General features: G+C 48.1%; 1 protein-coding gene across 2 annotated transcripts in view; it reads left to right on the top strand.

Annotated features, from left to right (window-relative positions):
* Positions 1-21,674, top strand: part of ADAM19 (ADAM metallopeptidase domain 19) — a 74,952-nt gene that overhangs the window by 24,316 nt on the left and 28,962 nt on the right. For both annotated transcript variants that reach the window (XR_013998752.1, XM_081136243.1), the window contains exons 4-7: positions 6,479-6,557; positions 11,693-11,769; positions 20,242-20,434; positions 21,056-21,121. Coding sequence is in view for 1 of the 2 variants with exons in the window: in XM_081136243.1 (XP_080992369.1) it covers positions 6,479-6,557; positions 11,693-11,769; positions 20,242-20,434; positions 21,056-21,121 (415 nt within the window). In the remaining variant the exon portion in view is untranslated. The remainder of the gene's footprint in view (positions 1-6,478; positions 6,558-11,692; positions 11,770-20,241; positions 20,435-21,055; positions 21,122-21,674) is intronic.

Here is a 21,674-nt window from a genome sequence, read left to right as displayed (position 1 = left end):
GGCATCGTCCATTCTGTTAGACTAGCGCTCTGCTTTCCTCGGACCCTTCCCAGTGCCCGCCCGCCCTGGGCATCACCATTTCCGCTCCATAGGGAAACGGGCCGAGTAGCTTGGGACTTGCATACTATCACCTAGCTCGTTAAAAAATATTAATATTAAAATTTCCAAGCATACCCGAGAGCAGAGAAACTAGATTATGAGCTCTCAAAAACTCATTATCTCTACTTAACAATTAGTAAGATTTCACAGCTCGTTCTGGAGAAATGATACCAGTAATATTTGTAAAACACAAATACTTCACACTGTTCAAGGAGTTCCTTTACATTTGCTCATTTTATTTAAACAAATATTCTTAATGAGGCAGTCTTCTGACATTTTACAGCAGCCCTATGAAGTAGATTCTCTCATGTCCTGTATTTTACAGATGAGGAAACTGAGGCACAAACTCACAGAACTAATAAACATCAGAGCTAGTATGTGAATGTGTTTCCTCACTCGATCATCTCCTCAATGCTGTGAGATAGTAATTATTCCTCTGTTCACTTGCAGTCTAGCAAATGAGGGGTTCACGTGAAACACTTCTCACAAATGCACTTGTCAGTTTTATGCACTGATGAGTAGGGGAACTAGCAAGATGATAAAACTGGTTTAAAAACTGGAAAAATGGAATGTTGAGATAGATTGCTAAATTAGATACACAACTCGTTAATTAATATCCTAGGGGCAGTAGAGCCCTACATAACCTTTGGAATTATCTCTTGCACTGGATGGAAATATTTGCATCTCTATTGTGTCTTGTTGGGTTTTTACAAATTACATTCTAGTCATTCTAGTGTTAAAAAGAGCCTATGATGCAAGTGCCCTTGTTGTGACATTGAAAGGGATGGACCTCAGACATCTCTTGACTCATTTCCAGGACTTGAAAGAAAGGTCATCTAAAGGGTAGTGTGGCTGGTACTCAAACCAAGGCTTTCTGAGCTCTAGACTTTTCTCCTATCTTGTACTGGTATAATTTTTAGGTTTTTGGGAGGCTAGAAATGGGGAAAAGAATTTAAAATGTTAAAATTTATCCAACAGAGCAAGAGAATTCTCAGAGCCTGGAAAAGTATCACCTGGAAAAACTATTAAAAATACAGATTTCTGAGTCTTTCTCTAGAGAATATAATTCTCGGTGGGTCTGGGATGGAGCCTGGGATTTTATGTTTTTTTCACAGCGTTTCCGGGCTAAGTCCCACAATGATGGCATTAAGAGTATGAGCGAGAATTGAAAGAGGCTTATATCATCACCCACACAGGCAGGCCAGGTGGAGATCCTCCAGGGAAAGTAAGAGGGACCAGCAAGGCTGCACCTCCCAAGCATCACCAGTGTCTAAGCGCAGGGATGCTCTTGGAAGAGCTGCGGGAAGGAGCTGTCAGTCAAAATAGCCCCTGGGATGAGCGGAGTAATGTTTGGTCTGCTGAGCATGTCTGCATAGGTTGTTTTTCAAGGTAGTTCGGAAATCGTTAGCACTTTGTCTTCGCTGGTTTGCTTATCTGCAGCAGCAGGAAGGAGAGTTGATCTCAGAGATATTTTGCAACTTTGCTTGAAGTTCAAGCATAGAGAGGCATTTCAGGTTTGTCTGGCAGTAAATAGTCCTGAAGGGATGGCGCTGGGTTTGAAGCCTCCGAGCCTTAGGAAATGTGGGTCAGGGCAGTGTGCCTTTGGGTTCTGGCTACACGTACAAACAGGTTCCAGGCTGCCATGGGCAATTCACTCGTCCTTCCCTGGAGAGCAACCTTATGTTTTATGCCTGGTATTTGGGGGCTTATTTTCCCAGGTGGATTCAGAAGATGCAGGTTTTGCTCAAGGACTTTGGGGTCTGGGCAGCCTGGGTTTCATCCAGGTGGACACTCCAGTGCTGGCTGCTGCTAGCATTGGGATGGGGTGTGGACATAGCCTGCCTGTGGGCTTGTTTGCCTGGAGGGACCAGTAGGGGCTCTTACAGAGGGCAGGATGGTACACAGAAACTGCTTTTCCAACAAAGCGGAGAAAGAAGGGGGCGGGGTGGGAAATCTTAGATAGCCCTTCTCTCTTCCTGGACACACATCACTCACAACTCGTTTCCTGAAAACCCTAATACACTCCAGTGCTGAGAGACAGCTTCCTGCCGATCTGCTGAGCCAGCTCCTTGTCAGGGAGGAGATGGGAACAAGATGTGGTCAGAGAAGAGGCGAGTGGGCTGAGCTGGGCTGCTCGGTGGCCCTGTGGCCCCTCTGTGAGGGGACAGCAGTATCCTTCGTCCTGAGAGCAGTGCCAGGGTACCACATGGGCACAGATGGGCCTAGCCTGGGGCAGTGGGGGGCATTCGAGAGCAGTATCTCGTCTGTCAGTAAAATTGTACAGATGGTGGTGATGAAACCTGACCCTTCCTTTTGCTTCAAGAAGAAAGGACCTTCCTGGCCAACATCTGCAACCCCATTTGGGGAAAGGGTTGTTATTTTTTTTTAAAATTAAAAAAAACTAGCCCTGAAGTTCTCAAATGTCCAACTCCTTCTTCCTGCCCCGTCCTTTGCTTATACCTCTTGCTCCTCTCTGTACTTAGCCACATCTAAGAGCCAAGTCTCTTGTGTGACAGCAGATATGTCCTCAAGGCCACTAGCATCACCATCAAATTGTGTTTTGACTACTGGTTCCTGGCAGTGCCTTAGTTTTCTGCTTCCGCCTTCTTTTTTTTTGTTTTTGTTTTTTTATTTGTTTTAAATGTATCTTTATTGATTTCAGAGAGAGGAAAGGAGGGGGAGAGAGAGAGATAGAAACATCAAGGATGAGAGAGAGTCATCATCGATCGGCTGCCTCCTATATGCCCCTGCTGGGGATTGAGCCTGCAACCCGGGCTTGTGCCCTGACCTGGAATTGAACTTCGATCTCCTGGATCCTCGGTTGATGCTCAACTGCTGACCACGCCCGGCCAGGCTCTGCTTCACCTTCTAAGAGAGACAGAGGAGAGAACTGCTTGAAAAGTATGGTCAGGACCATGAGACCTGGGTTTGAAACCTGGCTCTGAGACTGTGACCAGAGAGTCTGGACAATTACACGTCCCAGTTCCCAGTACCCTCAGTAACAAGATGAGGAGGGGGGTTAGTACTTAGGTGTGTTGTGAAGGTGAAATAATTGAACACTTAGTTACATGCGAACTACTTTGATGGCAACTTTTCTAGGTTTCCCAAGCTCAGAAGGATCCAGAATGTGGCGGAGGTAGGAAGGTGATGGGGATAGTGAGACTTGAGACTCTTTTGACATTTCTGAAGATAACCTTCCTTAGAAGTATGTTGAAATCTTATGGTCTAGGGTGGTGATTCTTATGAGAATGACTGTGCTATCACAATAGATGGTTAGACCCCAACCCCAGAGTTTCTTTATGCTTCAGTATATCCAGGGTGAAGGCCGACAAGTTGCAGCTTTAACTAGTTCCTAGGCAGTGCTGATGCTGCTGGTCCCAAAAGGGCAGTTAGGTAGAAGCAGAAGATTCAAAACACAGAATGAGGACCAGTGGGCACCAGTTATAGAGAAGTAGTTTTTGGTTCAATGTAAGAACTTTCTTTGACTACTAGATTCGGTCAAATATTGAGTGGGTGGTCTTAGGAGCTCCCCATCGCAGGGTATGTCCAGGGCTGAATGGCCCCCTGGCAGATTCCTACACAAGGTAGAAAGTTCATTCATTTATTCATTAATCCACTTATCCACCAAATAAACATGTACTGCCTGCCTGGTAGGAGCTCAAAGCAGGAGAGAAGTCTTGAACAAGGCATCCATGTGCCCTCCTCTTAAGAAGCCATAGTCTAGTGAGTTTGGCTATGATTCCTAAAGTCCCTTTCAGTGCTGAGGCTCTGAGAGTCCTGAAGAGCGGCTGAGGACTGGCAAGAGTGTGGTCATCTGTGAGGTTCACTCTGGATGGCTTTCTTTGGAGCATCTTAATGTCACCCTCTGAATAATTTCTCCCTCTAAGACTGAGACGAGGCCGAGAATGTATTTGTCAGGAGTACATTTTCTGTGGGAAAATTTACATCCCATTGGCACCTGGATGGGCCATTAAACTCTGAACCCCTGCCTGGCTGTCCATTGTGCAGTTTGTGAGACCAGACCCAGGAAATGGGCTGCAGGAATGAGCTAATTGCTTTTCCCGAGGGAAATAGGTAAATTCCATCAGTTTTTCTGGGTTCTTCCATTGTACTTCCTGTTGGAAGCAATAATGATCATCTGTCACCTTTACTGAGCTCCACTCTGTACCTACTTGGTGTTAAGCTCTTTTCATGCATTTTGTCGTTTTCTGACAGTCCTGTCAAGTAAGGTTATTTATCTTTGTTTTTGAAGAAGAGAAAACAGACATTCAGAGGGACAAAGTAACTTGCTCATGGCCATGGAGGCAGTAAATGTCAGAACTGGCATTGAAACCTCAGGCTGTCAGACTCCAGACCATGTTCTCAGCTCCTAGAATGCTGAGCAACTCACTTGTTTACTTATTCCTTCGTTTATTCATTCCTTCATTTAGTAATTAGTTAAGCCATCCTTTCATTGAGTAAATGTTAAACACTGACGTGTACTGGTGAGCAGAGCAGCTCGGCCTCTGTCCTCATGGGGCCCGCAGTTTATCTCCGTCAGACAAGTGGGTGACTCCTCCCTAGATACTTGGCTGCTTAGATGCGCAGGAGAGAGAAAGGGCTGGGAGACGGAGCTCAGCAGGACAGCTGCTGACCCAGAGTGTCCGTGTCATGAGAGCTTCTCCGCACAAGCTGGGCTTCGGGCTTTGCATTATTTTTACATTTCCCTGTTGACTTTCTTTTCTTCTTGTCCAGGACTGGACGTTGAAGGGCTTGATGTGATACAAGAGATCATTCTTGTGGCATTTGCCTTCTGACTGCACTCTCGGGATAGAGGGGAATCTTGAGAGGCAGGAGTCCCAGAACTTAGAGCTGGAAGTGACTCTAGAGACTCTTCAGTGACCCCGTCTTTCTGGGAAATGTCACCTCTTCCAGAATCGGAGTGGTCCCGGCAGATTCCTTTGGCCTTCTGTGCTGGCCTCAGCCTGTATTTTCTTCATCTGAAAAAGAGTTTCAAATTAAGTTTTCAGTTTTCAGAACGAACGCCTGATCATTATTTTTAAAAGTCAACCAATTTTCAGAGATATGTAACTGACATTGTGAACATCTGCAGTCCCCTGAGATAACCGCCATTAACAGTGGGCATTTGCTTCCGAGTTGATTTCTTTTTTCTTTTTTTTAATATATCTTTATTGATTTCAGAGAGAGGAAGGGAGAGGGGGAGAGAGAGATAGAAACATCAATGATGAGAGAGTCATTTGATCGGCTGCAGCCTGCAACCCGGGCATGTGCCCTGACCGGGAATCGAACCCTGATCTCCTGGATCCTAGGTCGACGCTCAACCACTGAGCCACGCCCTGCTGGGCCCGAGTTGATTTCAATGCATGCACTAAGCTGTACTATGATTATTTTTCATTTAAAGGAATTTTTTAAATGCGTACTTTCTTAAAATTAATTTTTTATCTAACTCAATTTTAAACATTCTTTCCAGTTAGCACATATAGATTCACTTAATTCTTTTTTTGTTAGACTCCAGTTTCTCTTCCATTAGAAGTCCTTTTGCCTGCCCCCTGACCTTGACTTTCTATAGGTGCACTCTGCTTTCACTGTAGCTGAGCTAGCTGGAGCATTCATTTCGCTTATTTATTTATTTATTTATTTATTTACTTTTAGAGAAATTCTAGGAACCTTGTTTGGTGTTGCCTTTCCTTTGGCAAGGGATTCTTAACCTCTCCCTGTAGCAAGAGAGAAGCCAATGTCTAATTTCAGAAAATAAAATAATTTACTGGAAGGGTGACACACAGCAGTACCAGGTCTCAGGAAGTCTGAACCCCTCGTTCTCAGAAAGGACAGGCCAAGGCAGCTTCAGGATCCGCGCAGCAGGAGCAAAGGAACAGGTGAATTGCTCCCGTCTGTCCAGCTCTTGCGGCATTGTTCCATTGGCTTCACTTGGCTCATGGCCACCCTTGGCCAGGGCCAGGGAGGACACCTTGATTGACAGTCTCACCAAACCATGCGGCAGGGGAGAGGTATTCCCTTAAAGGAAAATTACTGTGCTGGTACTACAAGTTGGTGGATGCAGTGGCAGAAAAATCAATCCAGGTCAATTTTGAATGTGTATGTTTTCCCAGGACCCAGAAAAAGTTCAAGTCCACAGCTTTCGTTCTGTTCACTCCGTCTGGTTGTCTGAGCTAAATGATGATCCCCACTAATACAAAATTCATAACAAACCCCCTCCTGGTTTTCTTTTGGTTTCTTAGGCCCTTATGGCCGCCTGGTTTCTTCTGTACAGAGCTGCATGGGGCGGTTCTGCCCGCTTCAGTTACAGTGACCAGCCATAGTTCCCAGGAGGGTAGAGTCTGGCACCTCGGGAGACAATGTCTGTTCTTATTCTTTGCAGGCACCTTTTTGCTCCAACCTACACAGAAACCCATTATACTCCGAGTGGCAACCCTCAAACCACCACGCTGAAATCCGAGGTAAGTTCAGGTCAGCAAGAGCTGCCAAGCTGCGGCCCTCCCTGGCCCCACCCTGGGAAGTGAGGAGATGGTGGGACTGGATGGAGGCGGTGCCTCCTCCAAAGGGATTGTTTCTCCTGACTGAAGACAAAGGAGCCAGCAGGAGAGGCCAAGTGCGAATTTGTTGTTTCCTAAGTGCACCCTCTCTCCTTTGCTGGCTAAAGTGGCAAACCAAAACTATTTTAGGATAATTGCACCTGACTAAAATTGGTATAAGTCACTGTGAAGCATACCTTTTCTTTGCTTTATGTTAATTACTCATATTAACAGAAGTTTAAGCAAAAAGAGTGCTTTTACCAGTAATCCTGTTATCTCACCCAAGCAGATGTCTAACTGATCCTTCTTTGTTTGGAGCTGTAAGGTTTTGTCGTTGGTCTTTTTAATATGTCTTTAGGTTGTGAAGACTTTATTATTTTGCTGCTATCTCCATATTGGATATTTCCCCCCTCAGAGTAGTTTTTGAGTACGGATGTTTGCACAAATATTTGTCACTTAAAAAATGGTCTTTCAGATGGATACATTTTAGTTGGCTTCACCACACCCCACTGCTGGACACTGAAGGTTGTGAGTCATACACATTTCATGCTTCACTAGCTGTTCCTACCACTGGGGACCTGTTAGAATCATTGGCTCAGAGCAGTGGTTCTCAACCAGGACTGATTTTGTTTTAAATCATTCATTTACTTAAACTAACATGAAGCAAAGAAAATATGCTTCACAGTGATTTATACCCATTTTAATCCAACGCACTTACCCTAAAATATTCTATTTGTTTGTTTGACTGTTTTAACCAGCAAAGGAGGGGACACTCAGCAATGTCTGGAGACAGTTTTGATTGTCATGAATGAGAGGTGGATGGCACCTAGAGGGTAGAGGCCAGGGATGGCTGCTAACCTACAATGCACAGGACAATCCCCACACAGAGAATTTATTCAGCCCCAAATGTCACTAGTGCCCAAGTTGAGAAAATGGATTGCAGTGACCCTTCTCAGACCCTGGGCTGATGAGATGGGCTGAAGGAGAAGGGAAGATGGACTCTGGCAGGAACCTTTTGGGGCAGGACATAGTGGACGTTAGTGGCATGTAGATATGGGAGGTATGCCGTGAAGACTGCAGGGCAGGCAGGCCACTATCAGTCATTATCAACTCAGATTACTTGGTCAGATCACCCTTAAAGGGCAAAAGGGACACATGACATGTGGCAGCAGGTAGCAGGCAAGTCAGCTGTGTCTTTTCATCCCTGGGGAGGCCGTCCCACTGTGGTGTGTCCACACATGCTCTTCAATGCCCCTTGGTCAAAACTTCTTCCTTCCTTGAGATTCCTGTTCTCTGCCTCTGGGGAGGTGGGGAGGGACAGGCGTGCCCTCGTCTGAATTGCGCCCTGCACTGGTATACCAGCAGCTCAGGAATGAGCCTCAGTGCACAGATTTACAGTGAGCTCATGCTTCCTGCTATGAAAGCCCCCTCAGGCCGAGCAGCTGAGAAGGAATGCAATGACTTCATGACTGTTCAGTTACTTGTTCCCTGTGCTCTCAGAATTAGGCAGAGATTGCCCCTCATTCCCAGAATGCCCCTCCTTCCTAGAAGGTCTCGTTGACCCAAGTATGGCACAAGTCATTGTTTCCTTACATCCCCTCCTACTGGACAGCAAAGCCCCCCCCAGCCCCATGGGGCTCCCAGTTGGCTTTCTTATTTGGGAGCTGAAGACTCTAGAATAAACCATTCAGCTGCATTTGACCCAACTGTTGAGGACCACGCTCTACTACCAAACTTGGCCTGGGGCAGCGGGGAGTTCTGGGAACCTTATCAAACTCATCTGGGCTGTAGGCTACAGCCCTAATCTGGGTCAGATCACTGGGGGAATGGGTCTGTGAATGTGTTCCAGTCGAAAGAGTTACAGTTTGGGCTCTGAAGCCAGGGTTTGAGTGTTGGCTTTAGCTATTTGACCCTAAATAACCCTTTTGACTACAGAGTGTTGAGTTTCTTCTTCTGAAAACTGGATATGCTAAGATCTGACTCTCAGGGCTATGGAAGGGTAAGATGAATCACTGATTTGATGGGAACTTATAAACATCTCTTCCAACACCACATTTTACAGATGAGGAAATTGAGAGAAGAGAAAAAGTAGCATGCTGAAGTTCAGATAACCAGGCAATGGCAAGCTCAGAGACTAGACGTCAAGCCTCTCTTGGTGCTAGAAGAGAGTAGTTTTGACAAATTAACTGGTATGTACTTTGCCGAGTCTGCTTTTCCTGGGAGAGGCAGAGCATGGAGCCTGAAGTCAGCCTGCTGGGGTTTGAATCTCCACTCTGCTGTGTGGCCTGTGAATGACAAAACCTCTCCAACCTTTAGTTTCCCTTTGTTTGAAAGTGGGAATAATATCTACCTCATAAGGCTTTGGTCAGAATTTTTTTTTAAATCTCTGTGAGTTGCTTATCCAGTAGTAGAAGCTGGGTGGAGGTTGGTGCTTAACTAACACCGAACGGCAGGTATTGTTATTATACTTGCAATGATGTGTGTGAAAGCCCTTTGGAAATTTAAGGCATGTTACAAAAGTTGGTTGGGATGCTGTTTCAGAGAGCACCCAGGCAGAGAGCACTGTCAGCATCAGTGCAAAGGTAGGAAGAGGCATAAGGACTCTTCACTCCCATCCCTGGATCTGAATTCTCTTTATTTGTAGAGATACCAGGGTTTTCGAAACTGACCCACGTATCTGAACTTCTTGACTCTCCGTCATTCCAATATCTGTGAGCCCCACTTACCCCGTACAGGCCCAGCCCCCTCTTCCACCCACCAGTGATCCTGGGTGCTAGAGTTCATGGCCTTGCTGCTGAGTTCTAGGGATCAGGTTTAGAACTTGAACACTTGACGATGTGCCTCCAGGTCCCAGAGCCCAGGGGTAGGTGGAGAAGCCATGGGACAGGCCGGCATTTGAAAACAGGTGGAATCCTGGCTGGAAGGAGGGTCGTACCCACCTCCCTTCCTTCACAGGCGCTGCGGGATAGTCCTGGTACAGTGGCTTTCCTTTGTGCCCCACTGAAGGTCAGGATCTGACTTCTTTCAAGATGAGGAGAGTATGATGCAAAAAGGGGGCTTGTTCCTGTCCCTCCTCCTGACTGCCTGAGCGTAGAGGGGCCACCCTGCCGGCAACAGATTATGGGCAGGAGAAAGGGCACCAGACAGAGAGGGGCCCTGAGTTGAGTGCCTGCCTGGCCTGCGAGCTGTGATCTGGCTGCATGGTTCAGCTGGGTAGGGCAAAGAATTGGTATAGCTAAGGCCAAGGATTCAGCCCCTTTGTGGCTTCTCACTCCCTTGAGGCCACATTCTGCCCTTGACAAAAGATCATTAATGTTTATTTCCGGCTGCCCCGGGCCGGGTACCCTGCACTCACCCCTCGAGGTACCTGTTCTCACAACCTTCCCAGAGGCAAAGACAGAAGACCTCCTTGAGGTCAGAGACAGGTTGTGCAACTGTTTGCATAGCTGGTCGGTATGGGGCTTGCCTTTAACCTGGCCTGGGCATGCCAGAATGCTTAAGTGTAATGATAAGGATGCGTTAGCTGTCACCTAGGCCACGTTCCTGGTTCCTGCCTGCTGGGGACCAAGGAACATCTACAAGCAAGTACGGTCCTGCTGATGGATCTCTTGGACTGTCTGCGGGCAAGTGCCCGAGATTTCTGTTTGGCCCTGCTCAGCCTCAGGGTGTTGTGGTGGAGTGGGGAGGAAGCTCCATGCCTGCAGCTACATACTTGATATCCTTTTAACACCTGTTCAGGACCTGGCTGTGCCCTGGAATTTTACCTTCTCTCTCTTAACCTTTTGGGAAGGAGCCTGTAGGGATGTGTGCTTTGTTTTCACCCCTCGCTGTGCCCGGGGTGGTCCTGATTTGTGCCCTCTGTCTGGTTTCACACTTTACCCCCCTCAGCAGTGTCCTGGTTTGCCTCCTAAATGCTCAGGTTACCCTACTTATAAAGCACTCTGCTGGCATCTCCAACCTTCATTTCAAGCCACTCTTCACGGTGGGTAATTTTACCTCTGTATGGCTTTTTAATTAAGATTGGCTCTCACCAGAACATAAGTCCCACGAAGGCCGGAGCTGTGTGTGTTTGTTCATTGTTGTGTCTCTGGGGCCTAGCCCGGGGCCTGGCACACAGCCGTGCTCCACAGCTGCTTATAGTCCCAGCGAGGCTGGGAAGACCGCACCGCCCAGAGAGCAGCATCAGACCTCAGTGCGGCCGTGGATGTAGGTGCCAAATTCATCTGATCCAGGCACGGAGGGATTCAAAGGAGGTGCAGAAAAGCTGGGGTCCCCATTTCCTATCGCTGCTGTAACAAAGTACCATGAACTTGGAGGTTTAAAATAACAGAAGTGTATTCTCATAGTTCTGGAGGCTAGATGTCCAAAATCAAGGTGTCGGCAGGGCCAAGGTCCCTCTGTAGTCTAGGGAAGGATCCTTTCTTGCCTCTTCATAGCTTCTGATGGCCCCTGGCCATCCTTGGTGCTCCTTGGCTTGTAGCTTCGTAACCCTAATCTCTGCCTCTGTTATCACAGGGCTTCTCTGTGTGTGTCTGTCTGTCTGTCTGTGTCCTCTCCTCTTAAAAGGACACTGGTCCAGTACGACTTCATCTTAACTTAATTACATTTGTAAAGGCCCTATATTCCAAATCACATTCTGAGGTTCTGGGTAGACATGAATTTGGGGGGATGCTATTTAACCCTATAGGGGGTCACAGGTGGCTCTGGTGGGGAGGCAGGCTCTTCAGAATCCAGTGTTTCCTGTGTCCAGCATCCTGTCATGGAAAGAGCTCTGAACTGGCTCTGAAATCCTGGTTCTCCAGGTAGCAGAGGGACCTTCAGCAAACCTCTTGGCTCCTCTGAGCCTCAGCTTCTTCATCTGTTCAGTGCGGATAGTGACATCTGCCCTGTCTCGCCTCCCAGGACTATGATCAGGATCAAATAAAGTGGAGGCTTGGAAAGCTCTCTGCAGGTTGTAAGGTTAGGCTAGATGTGTGATCATCTGTGACCTTCACGAGACATTAACGTGACTGTGCTTATCATCAGTGTCTTCGGCCTCAGCACCCCTCTCTCCTTCCTAGGATCACTGCTTTTACCACGGGACGGTGAGGAAGGCAGAAGAGTCCAGTGTCACGCTCAGCACCTGCCGGGGAATGAGGTAAGAGGCCCTGACAGTGCTGGGGGACACCAGGCACTGTCTCCAGGAATGGGATTTTCCAGACAAGCAGGGCTGGCCTTGGGCAGGGGACCTGGAGAAGCTGTCCATTGAGAGTGTATGCAAGCCAGTTCTGAGAAGGGCTGAGCTTGGGAGGAACTTGATGTTTTAGTGATATCCAGGTATGGTGAAGCCAACGGAGCAGGAGACAACTGCCACTGAAGAGACAGTTTGTTGTACTCAAGATCCCAAGAGGAGGGGACCTGCCTGCCCTGCATGTACGGGGAGGCAAGGGGGAGGGTGCACAGGAAACACAGGGGTCAGTTGGAAGGCAGAGGGAGAGGGGGAGATGTGGCAAGAGTCTTTATTATGATTTCTGCAGGAAGGAACAGGCAAGGCGTGAGATTGGCCAGTTTCAGTAATTTCTGTGGGATCTGGGGCTCAGGGGCTGTCCCTAGTTGTCTGGCACCTGGCCTGAGGTGGACAGGGCAGGGGGATAGTGGCCCAGAGAGTGAAATTCACGTTTGAAAGGTATGCTCACTGGCGAGTTGTTTACTGTCTCGAGGAATTGGCTAACCCTGGGAGCAGATGTCAAAGCATCAGAACATGGGAAATAAACGATGCGGCTCACATGCTGGAAACTGATGAGCGTGAGCATTTATTTCTGCTTCTGCTCTGTTCTTCTCTGGTAGAAGTACTTGTAGGCGGTGAAAAAGGAAATGGGCAGCTAGTGAAAAGAGAGGGCGGGAAGAGAGAGGAGAAGCGAGGACAGAAAGTTCACTGAAAAGTTTCCACTGGGGGGCACCTGGGAAAGAGAGTGACTCTTCATTCTCTGAGCCGGGCTCCCTGGGTGTGAGCCAGTGGCCGTTTGCCAGCTGGGTGACCTTGGGCCTCGATGGTCTCATGTGTAAAATGTGGATGAGGGGAATGTGCTCCTAGTGTCATGAGGATTGGAAGTGTTGATAGAGACCCAGTGTGTACAACTGGCTGTCACATAGGAGCACCCAGTCACCTCCTAGATCCTCGCTTCCTAGGTGTGGCCTGCAGAGGGGCGGCATCACCTGGGAGTTTGTTCAAGATGCAGTGTCTCTGGTCCCACCCAGACCTTCTGGGTTATAATCTACATTTTACCAAGATCCCCCTGTGATTTGTGTGCACGTTACAGTTTGTCCCTGAGACTGTACGTTCCTCAACAATAGAAATTGTATCTCACACATCTGTTTCCCTCCTCCAGCCTACCCCAGTCTTTGCATATGGTAGGATCTATACATGCATGTTGAAGTAATATCATTTATTTAGTCCCTTCCACCACTCCCCTCCTTTTGGAACAGAGATGACCTGAAAATCCTGTATTTTAATTGCCTGGGTTTTAATGTGATACCTGTACCCAATATTTTGATAAATTGCCTCTATGAAAAAAAGAAAAGAAAAGGCCCTGATGTGTAGCATCTGCCAATATGCTGGTAAAACTACTCCCACCATGACCAGTTTAAAGCTGTCAGCATGATGTTCCTGAAGGCAGAATTGGGAAGATACGCACAGGACTGCCTCTCATGAGCCAGTAGGTGTTTCCACTGTGTACCCTTCTTCTCTGTCATCTGATTCATTCAATAATTGTTTCTTTTATTCAACGTATTAATATTGGGTGCCTGCTCTCTGCCCACGTCCCATACAGGTAGAGGAAAGACAGGAATTGGAAAGTAGTTTTCTGAGCCCTCAGTTTGCTCATCTGTAAAATGGGCATTGATGTCAGGCATGGTAGAGAATGAGATGCGCTAGGTTCACTCGACAGCACTCTACAGGCATACATGATTATGATTGTCTTATGCCATTTTATAACAGTGAAACTGTGCTCAAATTTACCCAGGCCAACATGCAAATGCAAGGCTGCAGATCCCACATGTTTGTTTATGAATTGGGCCATGTCTCGTCTATAAGGCTTCACGGTGAGCTGGCCAGAGGGAATTAGACAGGAAACAAGCTTTGGCTGGGCTGTAACAGTGGCCTCCAGTCCCCCCACTCAAGTGACTTGGTTGAGCCAAGTCACTTGGCCTCCTGGTGGTGTTTACAGGCCCAGCCACGGCCACCTGCAGTCTGTAAGTAAACAACCATCTTTCCCAAGAAGCAGGAAAGGGGACATGCAGGTGTGACTTGCATCTCTCTGCCTCTCCTCTGTCCCCTTGGTCTGGGGTGGTGGGAACTTGGCTTGGCCTCCTGTAAATCATTCCTGCAGCCGGGCTGACAAGGGGAAACCGGGTGAGCCGTCCATGTGTTTCTGTTTTGCATGCTTCCCTCTGGTGGGGTCCACCCGCCTTCCTTTCCCAGCCGTCTCACTCTACACACCTTAAACAACCAAGGGTGTCTGTGGACTTGACTGATTTAAGAGCCGGAGACTTGAGCCAGATGGCTCCATTCGGACTCTGGAGAAGGAGCAGCTGCAGCAGCTGCAGCCTTCAGACCCATGTAACGCTCGAGTCTCCCCCCCACCCCCAAAGCAATGTCTCAGTGGAAAATCTTTTTAGCAAATGTGCTTCTCCTGGAAACACGCTCCTGTGATTGGTGAAAATAGGTAGAACTTATACCTAGTGAAGTCTTCAGGCTGATGATACAGATGCAGAGGAATTCAGCTAAGTTTCTAGATGGTGGCTAGGCCCCCTCTTCTCTCCAAAGCAGTTCTTTAACTACTTTAATTGAAGAAGTACTACATGATCATAATAAAAAGAAATTTAAATAGCACAAGAATGTACACTAAAGATAGGTCTCTTACCCCAGATTTACAGAATCTCCCCTCCCTGGAGGTGGCCATTGTTATCAGTGTCTTGTGTATCCTGTTAGAAATATTCCTTGCAAAAAAAGAGCATAGATATGTAACAGTGCTTTGTCATCTTATTTGGGCCAATGACCCCTTTGAGAATTGAGTGGCAGCTATGGATACTTATAAACTACAGCAGTAAAAAGATGTGGCTCACCGTTTCGTTAGGGATGTCAGCTGTCCATACCCCTCAAGTCTGTCTCGATGAAAGACTCATCCTCTAAATGTCTACAGGACTTCTCACATGCACAGATGCTTGGCAAACTAACACAAAGTAGAAATGTAAAAAGCACTGATTATTTGTGAAGAGGTCTAGACAGCATTTGGCTCAGGTGTTCTTGATTGAACTTGTGGAATATGGGAGACACTGTGTGTGTGCGTGTGTCCCTAGCTCACTGTCTGTCATCAGGAGAGGTATTGATTGCAGTAAAAACATTTAAAAAAAAATCTGATTGATGAGTTTATTTTTAAAGAAATTGCTTATTAAAAATTATCGTTATAGCCCAGCTGGTGTGGCTCAGCGGTTGAGTGTCGACCTAGGATCCAGGAGATCTCAGTTTGATTACCATTCAGGGCACATGCCCGGCTTTCGGGCTCAATCCCCAGTAGAGGGCGTGTGCAGGAGACAGCCGACCAATGACTCTCATCATTGATGTTTCTCTCTCTCTCTCCCCCTCTCCCTTCCTCTCTCTGAAATCAATGAAGACATATCTTAAAAGAAAATTACCATTACATAGCTAGTGTGTTATACATTCAAACAATTTAGAAGTGTATAGCCAAAATAGTGAAAGTTCTCTATTCTGTTCACCCTTTCAACTACAAGAGCCTGGAAGGAACTCAGAATTTAGAGTCAAGGGACCTGAGTTTGTGACCTAGGTCCTGTGATCCCTGAGCTTTCCTCCCCCTGTTTCATGTTCTCTTTGTCTTTGTCTTGGTGGGGCTGGTGCCTCCCGTGGTCCTTACTCAGTTATGTAGATGGTGCCCATGGGGCAGGAGGCTGCTGCATCCTGGGGAGGGGGCTTGGAGGTAGTGTCAGGGCCCCACCACAAGTAATAAACCTGGTCGGGAAACCCCGGGATCTGCCCCTTGCACTAGTAGTAACTCACTCGGTGACCTCAGGCAAATTCCTTTTTCTCTGGGCTTTGGTTCCTCTCATCTGAAAAGGAGGGAAGACCAGACCACATAAAGGACCCTTTAGCGTTGGAAATTCTGTGCTGCAGAGAGAGTGGGCAGAATCTCAGGGAGGTGGGCTCCTGGGACAGAAGGAGGTGGTCCGTATACGAGAGCCAATCTATACCTGTCTGCCCCTTTGCCAAGGAGTGGCAAGGCCCTTTCCCCTTTGAATACCTGTCCTTCCTTACGAAGATGGATGAGTGCTACCTCTGTGTCAGGCTCAGAGTAGGCCCTCATAGGGGAGTACTGTGACAGGTGTAGGCTCTGAAATCAGACAATTCCTGGGTCAAAACCTGACAGTTTGCTTCAGTTTTCCAGCCTCAATTTTTCTCACCTGTAAAATGGGAACAATAGTGACATCATTGGGTGATGAGTGCAACCTGCTTGAGAGCAGGGACCTTTTTTTCCTATCATGCTGCATTCCCAGCCTAGAACAGTTCCTGGCACATAGTAGGTTCTCAGTACATATGTGCTGAATGGCTATTGAATAAAGTACTTTGTACCCTCTCTGATGTATAATATACGCTGTTCTATTTAATGTTACTTTGATTGTTAGTAAACATTGCCTATTACTTCCGTCAGTTATCATAGCAACCCTGGGAGGTGGGCAGCCTTGCTGAGTGATTTACCACTCAGCTAGTAGACAGCAGAGCCAGAGTTCGAATCCAGGCGTGCCTCACCCCCAGGCCATGCTCTCCACATGTGCCACCCCAGGAGCATGTCACCTGTCTGCCTTCTTTCCTCTCTTCTGGACTGCCTTTGAAGCTCCCTGTAACTTCTTCTCACTTGGAGGCAAATTGAGGTTAAGAGGGGAGGAAGGAAGGGTAACAGGGCGATTACCTCTTAGGGCTGCTCTGCATGTAGGGAGTCAGGGGGTATCCCCTGTGTTTAGCTCTGAGTGGACACATTCTCAGGATGCAGTCTTGCCTAGTTCCTTGAAGGATGCATGTGGACCAGTCCTGCAGTCATACAGGGGTTAAACCTGAATCACCTGCCCGGCCAGGGTTCCTCTGTGCAATTTCATTTGTATCAAGCTCTTAACCATGGCAAATTGGATGGAGAGCAGAGTGGAGAATAGCTTGTGAGTGTCCTGGCCACCCAGCCTCCTGGGGCCCCCTCCTATGCCCCTGGTGACGCTCTGCCAGAGCTTATATTTAGCAAATTAGATCAACTGAGGCTGCTAGAAGGATAAACAACTGGTGAGTGTTCACAGGAGGGCAGCTAGCAGGACTTGGGGGTGGTCACGGGGCAGGGCCCCAGGAACTAAATTCTCAGAAATGCTTCCACTCTCAAAGCTGGGGTTCACTGTGAAGTGCTGGAACTTGTGCCAGCTTCTCCCCCATCCCCAGGCAGTCTGGGAGGATTGGCACTGTGACATAGGGTGAGTCACCAGGGGCCACAGTGGGGGGGGATGAGGGGAGGGCCACAGAGTCCTATTGCTGGGAAGACTTCCAGTGTCCTTCTGAGCCTGTGTTTCTTGAATTGTCATCTGCCCACTCCCTGAAACAGAATTTCTAGGGGCTTGTGCAGGGGTGGGCTCCTGCTGCACAGCCTGGGCTCCAGACACAATTCCTGACTGTGGCTGTGCGAGGCATTTCTGTGGGACTTGTTAAGCGTGCCGATACCCAGGCCAATAGAATCCAAGTCTCCTGCCTCTGTATTTGTAATGCATGCTGTAGAATATTCTAATATGTAGCTCTGATCTAGCAATCTCTAAGCCATAGGTTTGGAACTCAGTGACGGAGACACAGCATAGAGGTTAAGGGCATGGTATTCAGAGTCTACCAGACCTTGAATCTTTGGCGCCAGAGACTCACGAGAGCTTGTTGTTTAATCTCTTTGGTTATCAGTTTCCTCATCTATAAAATGGGACCCCTGGTGGTGCCTCATAGTGCTGAGGTGGGAATGAAATAAGAACAGTGGGGTCTTCAGACAGGCCAGTTGAGTAATGGCCAATTACCCCACAGAGGAGGGTTGCTGGTGCCCATCATTTGTAGCCACCTGGGGATACCTTTCTGACCCAGTCTACAGGACAATTGTGACAAAGGCATGTGAGGTCACGGTTAAGGTCGTGGGACCTGGAACCAGGCTGCTGAGGTCCTTACTACCTGTGTGAATTTGGGTCGGTTAATTAACCTCACTGAGCCTTAGTTTTCTCATTTGAAACAATGAGGATAATATTTGTAAGGATCATGGAAGCTGCTGTGAATAGTGAAATACTCAGCACAGTGCCTGGTCCACAGCAAAGGCTCAGTCATTTATAGTTACCATGATTATTACTATTCACCCTGCACTACACTTTGGCATGGTCTCCGTCCTGTTTTGCCCAGAGGCCTATTCAAATGATGCCCAGTCACCTACACTGGAACTTTCCCCAGTCCCCACGTGGAACTTTCCATTCACTGGGTGTTATCTCCACAGCCACAGCCTGATGCACACAAAACCATTAGCTGGTTTGTGGTCAAGCCGTCTGTGTTTGCAAAGAGTTCATAACCATTGAGGAAAATGAGGTGATGGGAAGGGCCTTGGTCGGCTGAGGTGAGAGATAGTTTGGTAACAGGATGCCCGCAGCAGCTCTGCCCTGTGCCTTTCCTGTCTGGATTCGGGAGCGGATGTGACCCTTGCTCTTCGCCCCATTTCCACACCCAGCTGCCCAGGGAGCACCTTGGGTGTCCTGCCAATGGGCAGCTGCAGGACTGCTCTAGGACCGCTGTGTCAGCCTGGGCGAGGCAGCTTGGAAGCTGCCAGGCTCCCCAGCACCGGAATGAGGTCAGCCAGGCATGGGTTCCAGGAAGGGCTGCTGCCGATCAGAGCCTGGCGTTGTCTTTCCTGAGAGCATCACAGGCTCTCCCCAAAGGGCCAGCCCTGGGTAGAAGTCCTGAGGAGCTTGGGGTGGGGCTGGAAGCCCAGACAGCTAGAGAGAGAGGTCCTTTCAATTTGGAGTGGCAGAGACTGATGTGGAGATAAGTTAACTTGTGAATTTTCTGGGTGCATTTTGGAGCACATGAAATGCTGGTGGGGCCCCTGGGACTCACTGCTGGGCTTCTTCCTGCCCCAGAGCCCTGGGTACATTCTCTTGTATTCATCTCACTGCTCACCTCACTGTATCAAGGATGCAAATACCTGCCACATGGGCCCCTACTCACCTTTCCATTGATGATTTGCGATAGTGATGGGTAAGTCGTAGCGAGCTGTCTCACCTCACTGCTGCAACCCTTCAGGCAGCTGCGTCCAACGCACGGGTGTTGGGTGACGAAACCTTTAGCTGTCTCTGTTATGCACTGTAGTGATTTATTCCCATGTTCAGACTTCGGGCTCCACGAGGGCAGGCACTTTGTCTGTCTTGCTCACTACTCCATCTCCAGCAGCTAGCACGATGCCTGGCCCATAGCAGTAGCTCAGGAAATATTTGCGGAATGAATGTCTGTCCCCCAGTGGGCTGTGAATTACCCGAGGACAGGGATTACGTCTAGAGTAAGGGCTCGGTAAGTGAATATAATGAACAAACACGTCTTTATTCTGTGTTCAGCGCTGGTATCTATAACCAAGAGAAAGTAAGTCACACATCTTGGGGGTGGGTGTCACTTGACCAAAGAGCTGCCTTGCTGACACGGGGAAGTCGGGGCTGGTAGGAATGCCACATCGGTGATGCCTCCAGCTTTGGTTTCCAAGGACAACGACACTTGTCATCCCATTTAATCATCCTAAGAGTCCTCATGAGTTAGTGAATTATCATTTGCATTTACACACGGGGAAACTGAGGTTCAGAATGATTTAAGAGGTTTGTTGAAGAACATTTCACAAGTTCTCCACACCCCCAGACCAGTGTCCTTTCTCTGCTCCGCATATCATCTCTTTCTGAGTCTGTAAAGTTTCCACCTGTGACTCATCATATGCCACGTTTGGGTTCGGGAAGCTTTTCTGAATCCTGGTCTTACCGTCATTTGTTAGCCGTCCCTGGTGCAGCCTCCTAGAACCTTTGAGCTGCTCTGCGCTAAGCTTTGAGTGCCTGCAGTTGTGTACACATTTACATACACGTGCGTTTCTCTGGAGAGGAAGTCTGAGCTGGCATCAGCTTCTCAGCAAAGGGCGGATAACTCCATGAGAAGGTTAAGAACCAAGATCAGCCCTGGCCGGTGTGGCACAGCGGTTAGAGGGTCAGCCGGCGCACCGAAGGGTCACAGGTTCTATTCTCTGTTGGGGGCACGTACCTGGGTTGCAGGTTGGATCGGCGGGACACTTCAGGAGGCAACCAGCCCATGTGTCCCTCTCACATTGATGTTTCTCTCTCTTTCTCCCCCTTCCTACCTCCCTCCCTTCCACTCTCTCTAAAAATCAAACCCTCTGGTGAGGATTCATTAAAAAAAACCAAAAAACGAATGATCACAACCAACTATGTCATTTTGCATATGGGGGAAACTGAGTCCTGAGCAAGGGACTTTTCCAGGGCCGTAATCTTTAACCAGAGATTCTGTCTATCCTACCGACAGAGGACTGATTGTGGTGAGCAGCAACCTCAGCTACATCATCGAGCCCATCCCCGAGAGTGCGGGCCAGCACCTTATTTACAGATCGGAACACCTCAAGCTGCCCCCAGGGAGCTGTGGGTTCGAGCACTCCGGCAACACCAGCAGGGACTGGGGCCTTCAGTTTACAAACCAGATCAAGAAACCACCTCGCCGGGTGAGTTCTCAGTGCCGGAGTCCACCTTGGGATAGGCTTGTTCCCTCGGAGGACCCAGGAGTAATTCTGAATTAAAGGGAGATGGCTAAGAAGGAGTTGTTAGCATTTTCTTTCATTCTGAGTCATCGTTGACTGTGGGTTACCTTGTATTTGATAGAATAGCGCTTTGGGGAAAACACTGTTACTTTTAAAATACTCTGAGATGATAATTTCAGAAACTTCAAAATGTGAGGGGGGGAAGAACCTATACGTCCCTTTTTGGAATAGCCCCTTAACTGCTTGTGTCTATACCGACAGTAGAGGTGTGTGTGGCTTAAACGGTTTTGAGGATCTTGATGTCAGCATGATCCCGCACAGAATGTTGGCCTCTGTTCATCCTGCTCCAGCCAGTCCACCCAGCTCACTGCTTTTTGAGGCTAAAGGACAGGACCAGTGTCCCCGAGCACCTGCCAGTGACCAAGACGGCAGGCGGAGGGTGCAGTGAGGGTGGTGGCGACCACAGCGGGAGCTGGCCCGGGTGCCCAAGCACAGAATTAAACTAGCAGCACTGCTTAGGAGTTTTCTGAAGTGAGGCCAAGGCACCATTTCTACAGCTCTGATCTGCTTGTCTCTCCTTCTCAGATGAAAAGGGAAGATTTTAACTCCATGAAGTACGTGGAGCTTTACCTCGTGGCTGATTACGCAGAGGTAAGGGGGAGGCAACGGCTTTTAGCAGAAGAACCGCTCTCTTGGTAGCTCCCATCCCACGCTTCGAACTGCTCCAGAGGAATGCTGGAGCAGTCGTCTTTGTCCCGTTGTCATGTGATTTTGACCTTAAATCTGACCAAGGGCTCTCTTTGCTATTTTAAACATGGTTGGGAAAAAAGCAAGGAAGAGCCTCTTCTAGCCTAACACATTAATCAGATTAAAAAATCAGTACAACCTGCGTTATTTGGATTAACGTTTCTTAGACCAGGTCTGAAGACTTCTAGATTTTGGTGCTTATTCTTGGGGAATCTATGAATTCTCTATAGAAATTTAAAAAACAGGTGTTTTTGCACAGATAATACACGTATTCTGAATCCTCTGACTTAATACAATTTTCTTGCCCATGTATGGGTCCACTTTTATAATCAGGTTGTTGCTCAGTGAAAACCTGAAGCTGTGGTCCCCAAAATGTGGTCCCAGGACCAGTAGTGTTAGTAGCACCCGGGAACTTGTGAAAATGCACATTCTTGGACTGTACCCCAGAACTACTGAA

The sequence above is a fragment of the Miniopterus schreibersii genome (assembly GCF_964146895.1).
Source record: "Miniopterus schreibersii genome assembly, chromosome: 4".
Lineage (NCBI taxonomy): Eukaryota > Metazoa > Chordata > Mammalia > Chiroptera > Miniopteridae > Miniopterus > Miniopterus schreibersii.
This window is presented reverse-complemented; position numbering and strand designations above follow the sequence as displayed.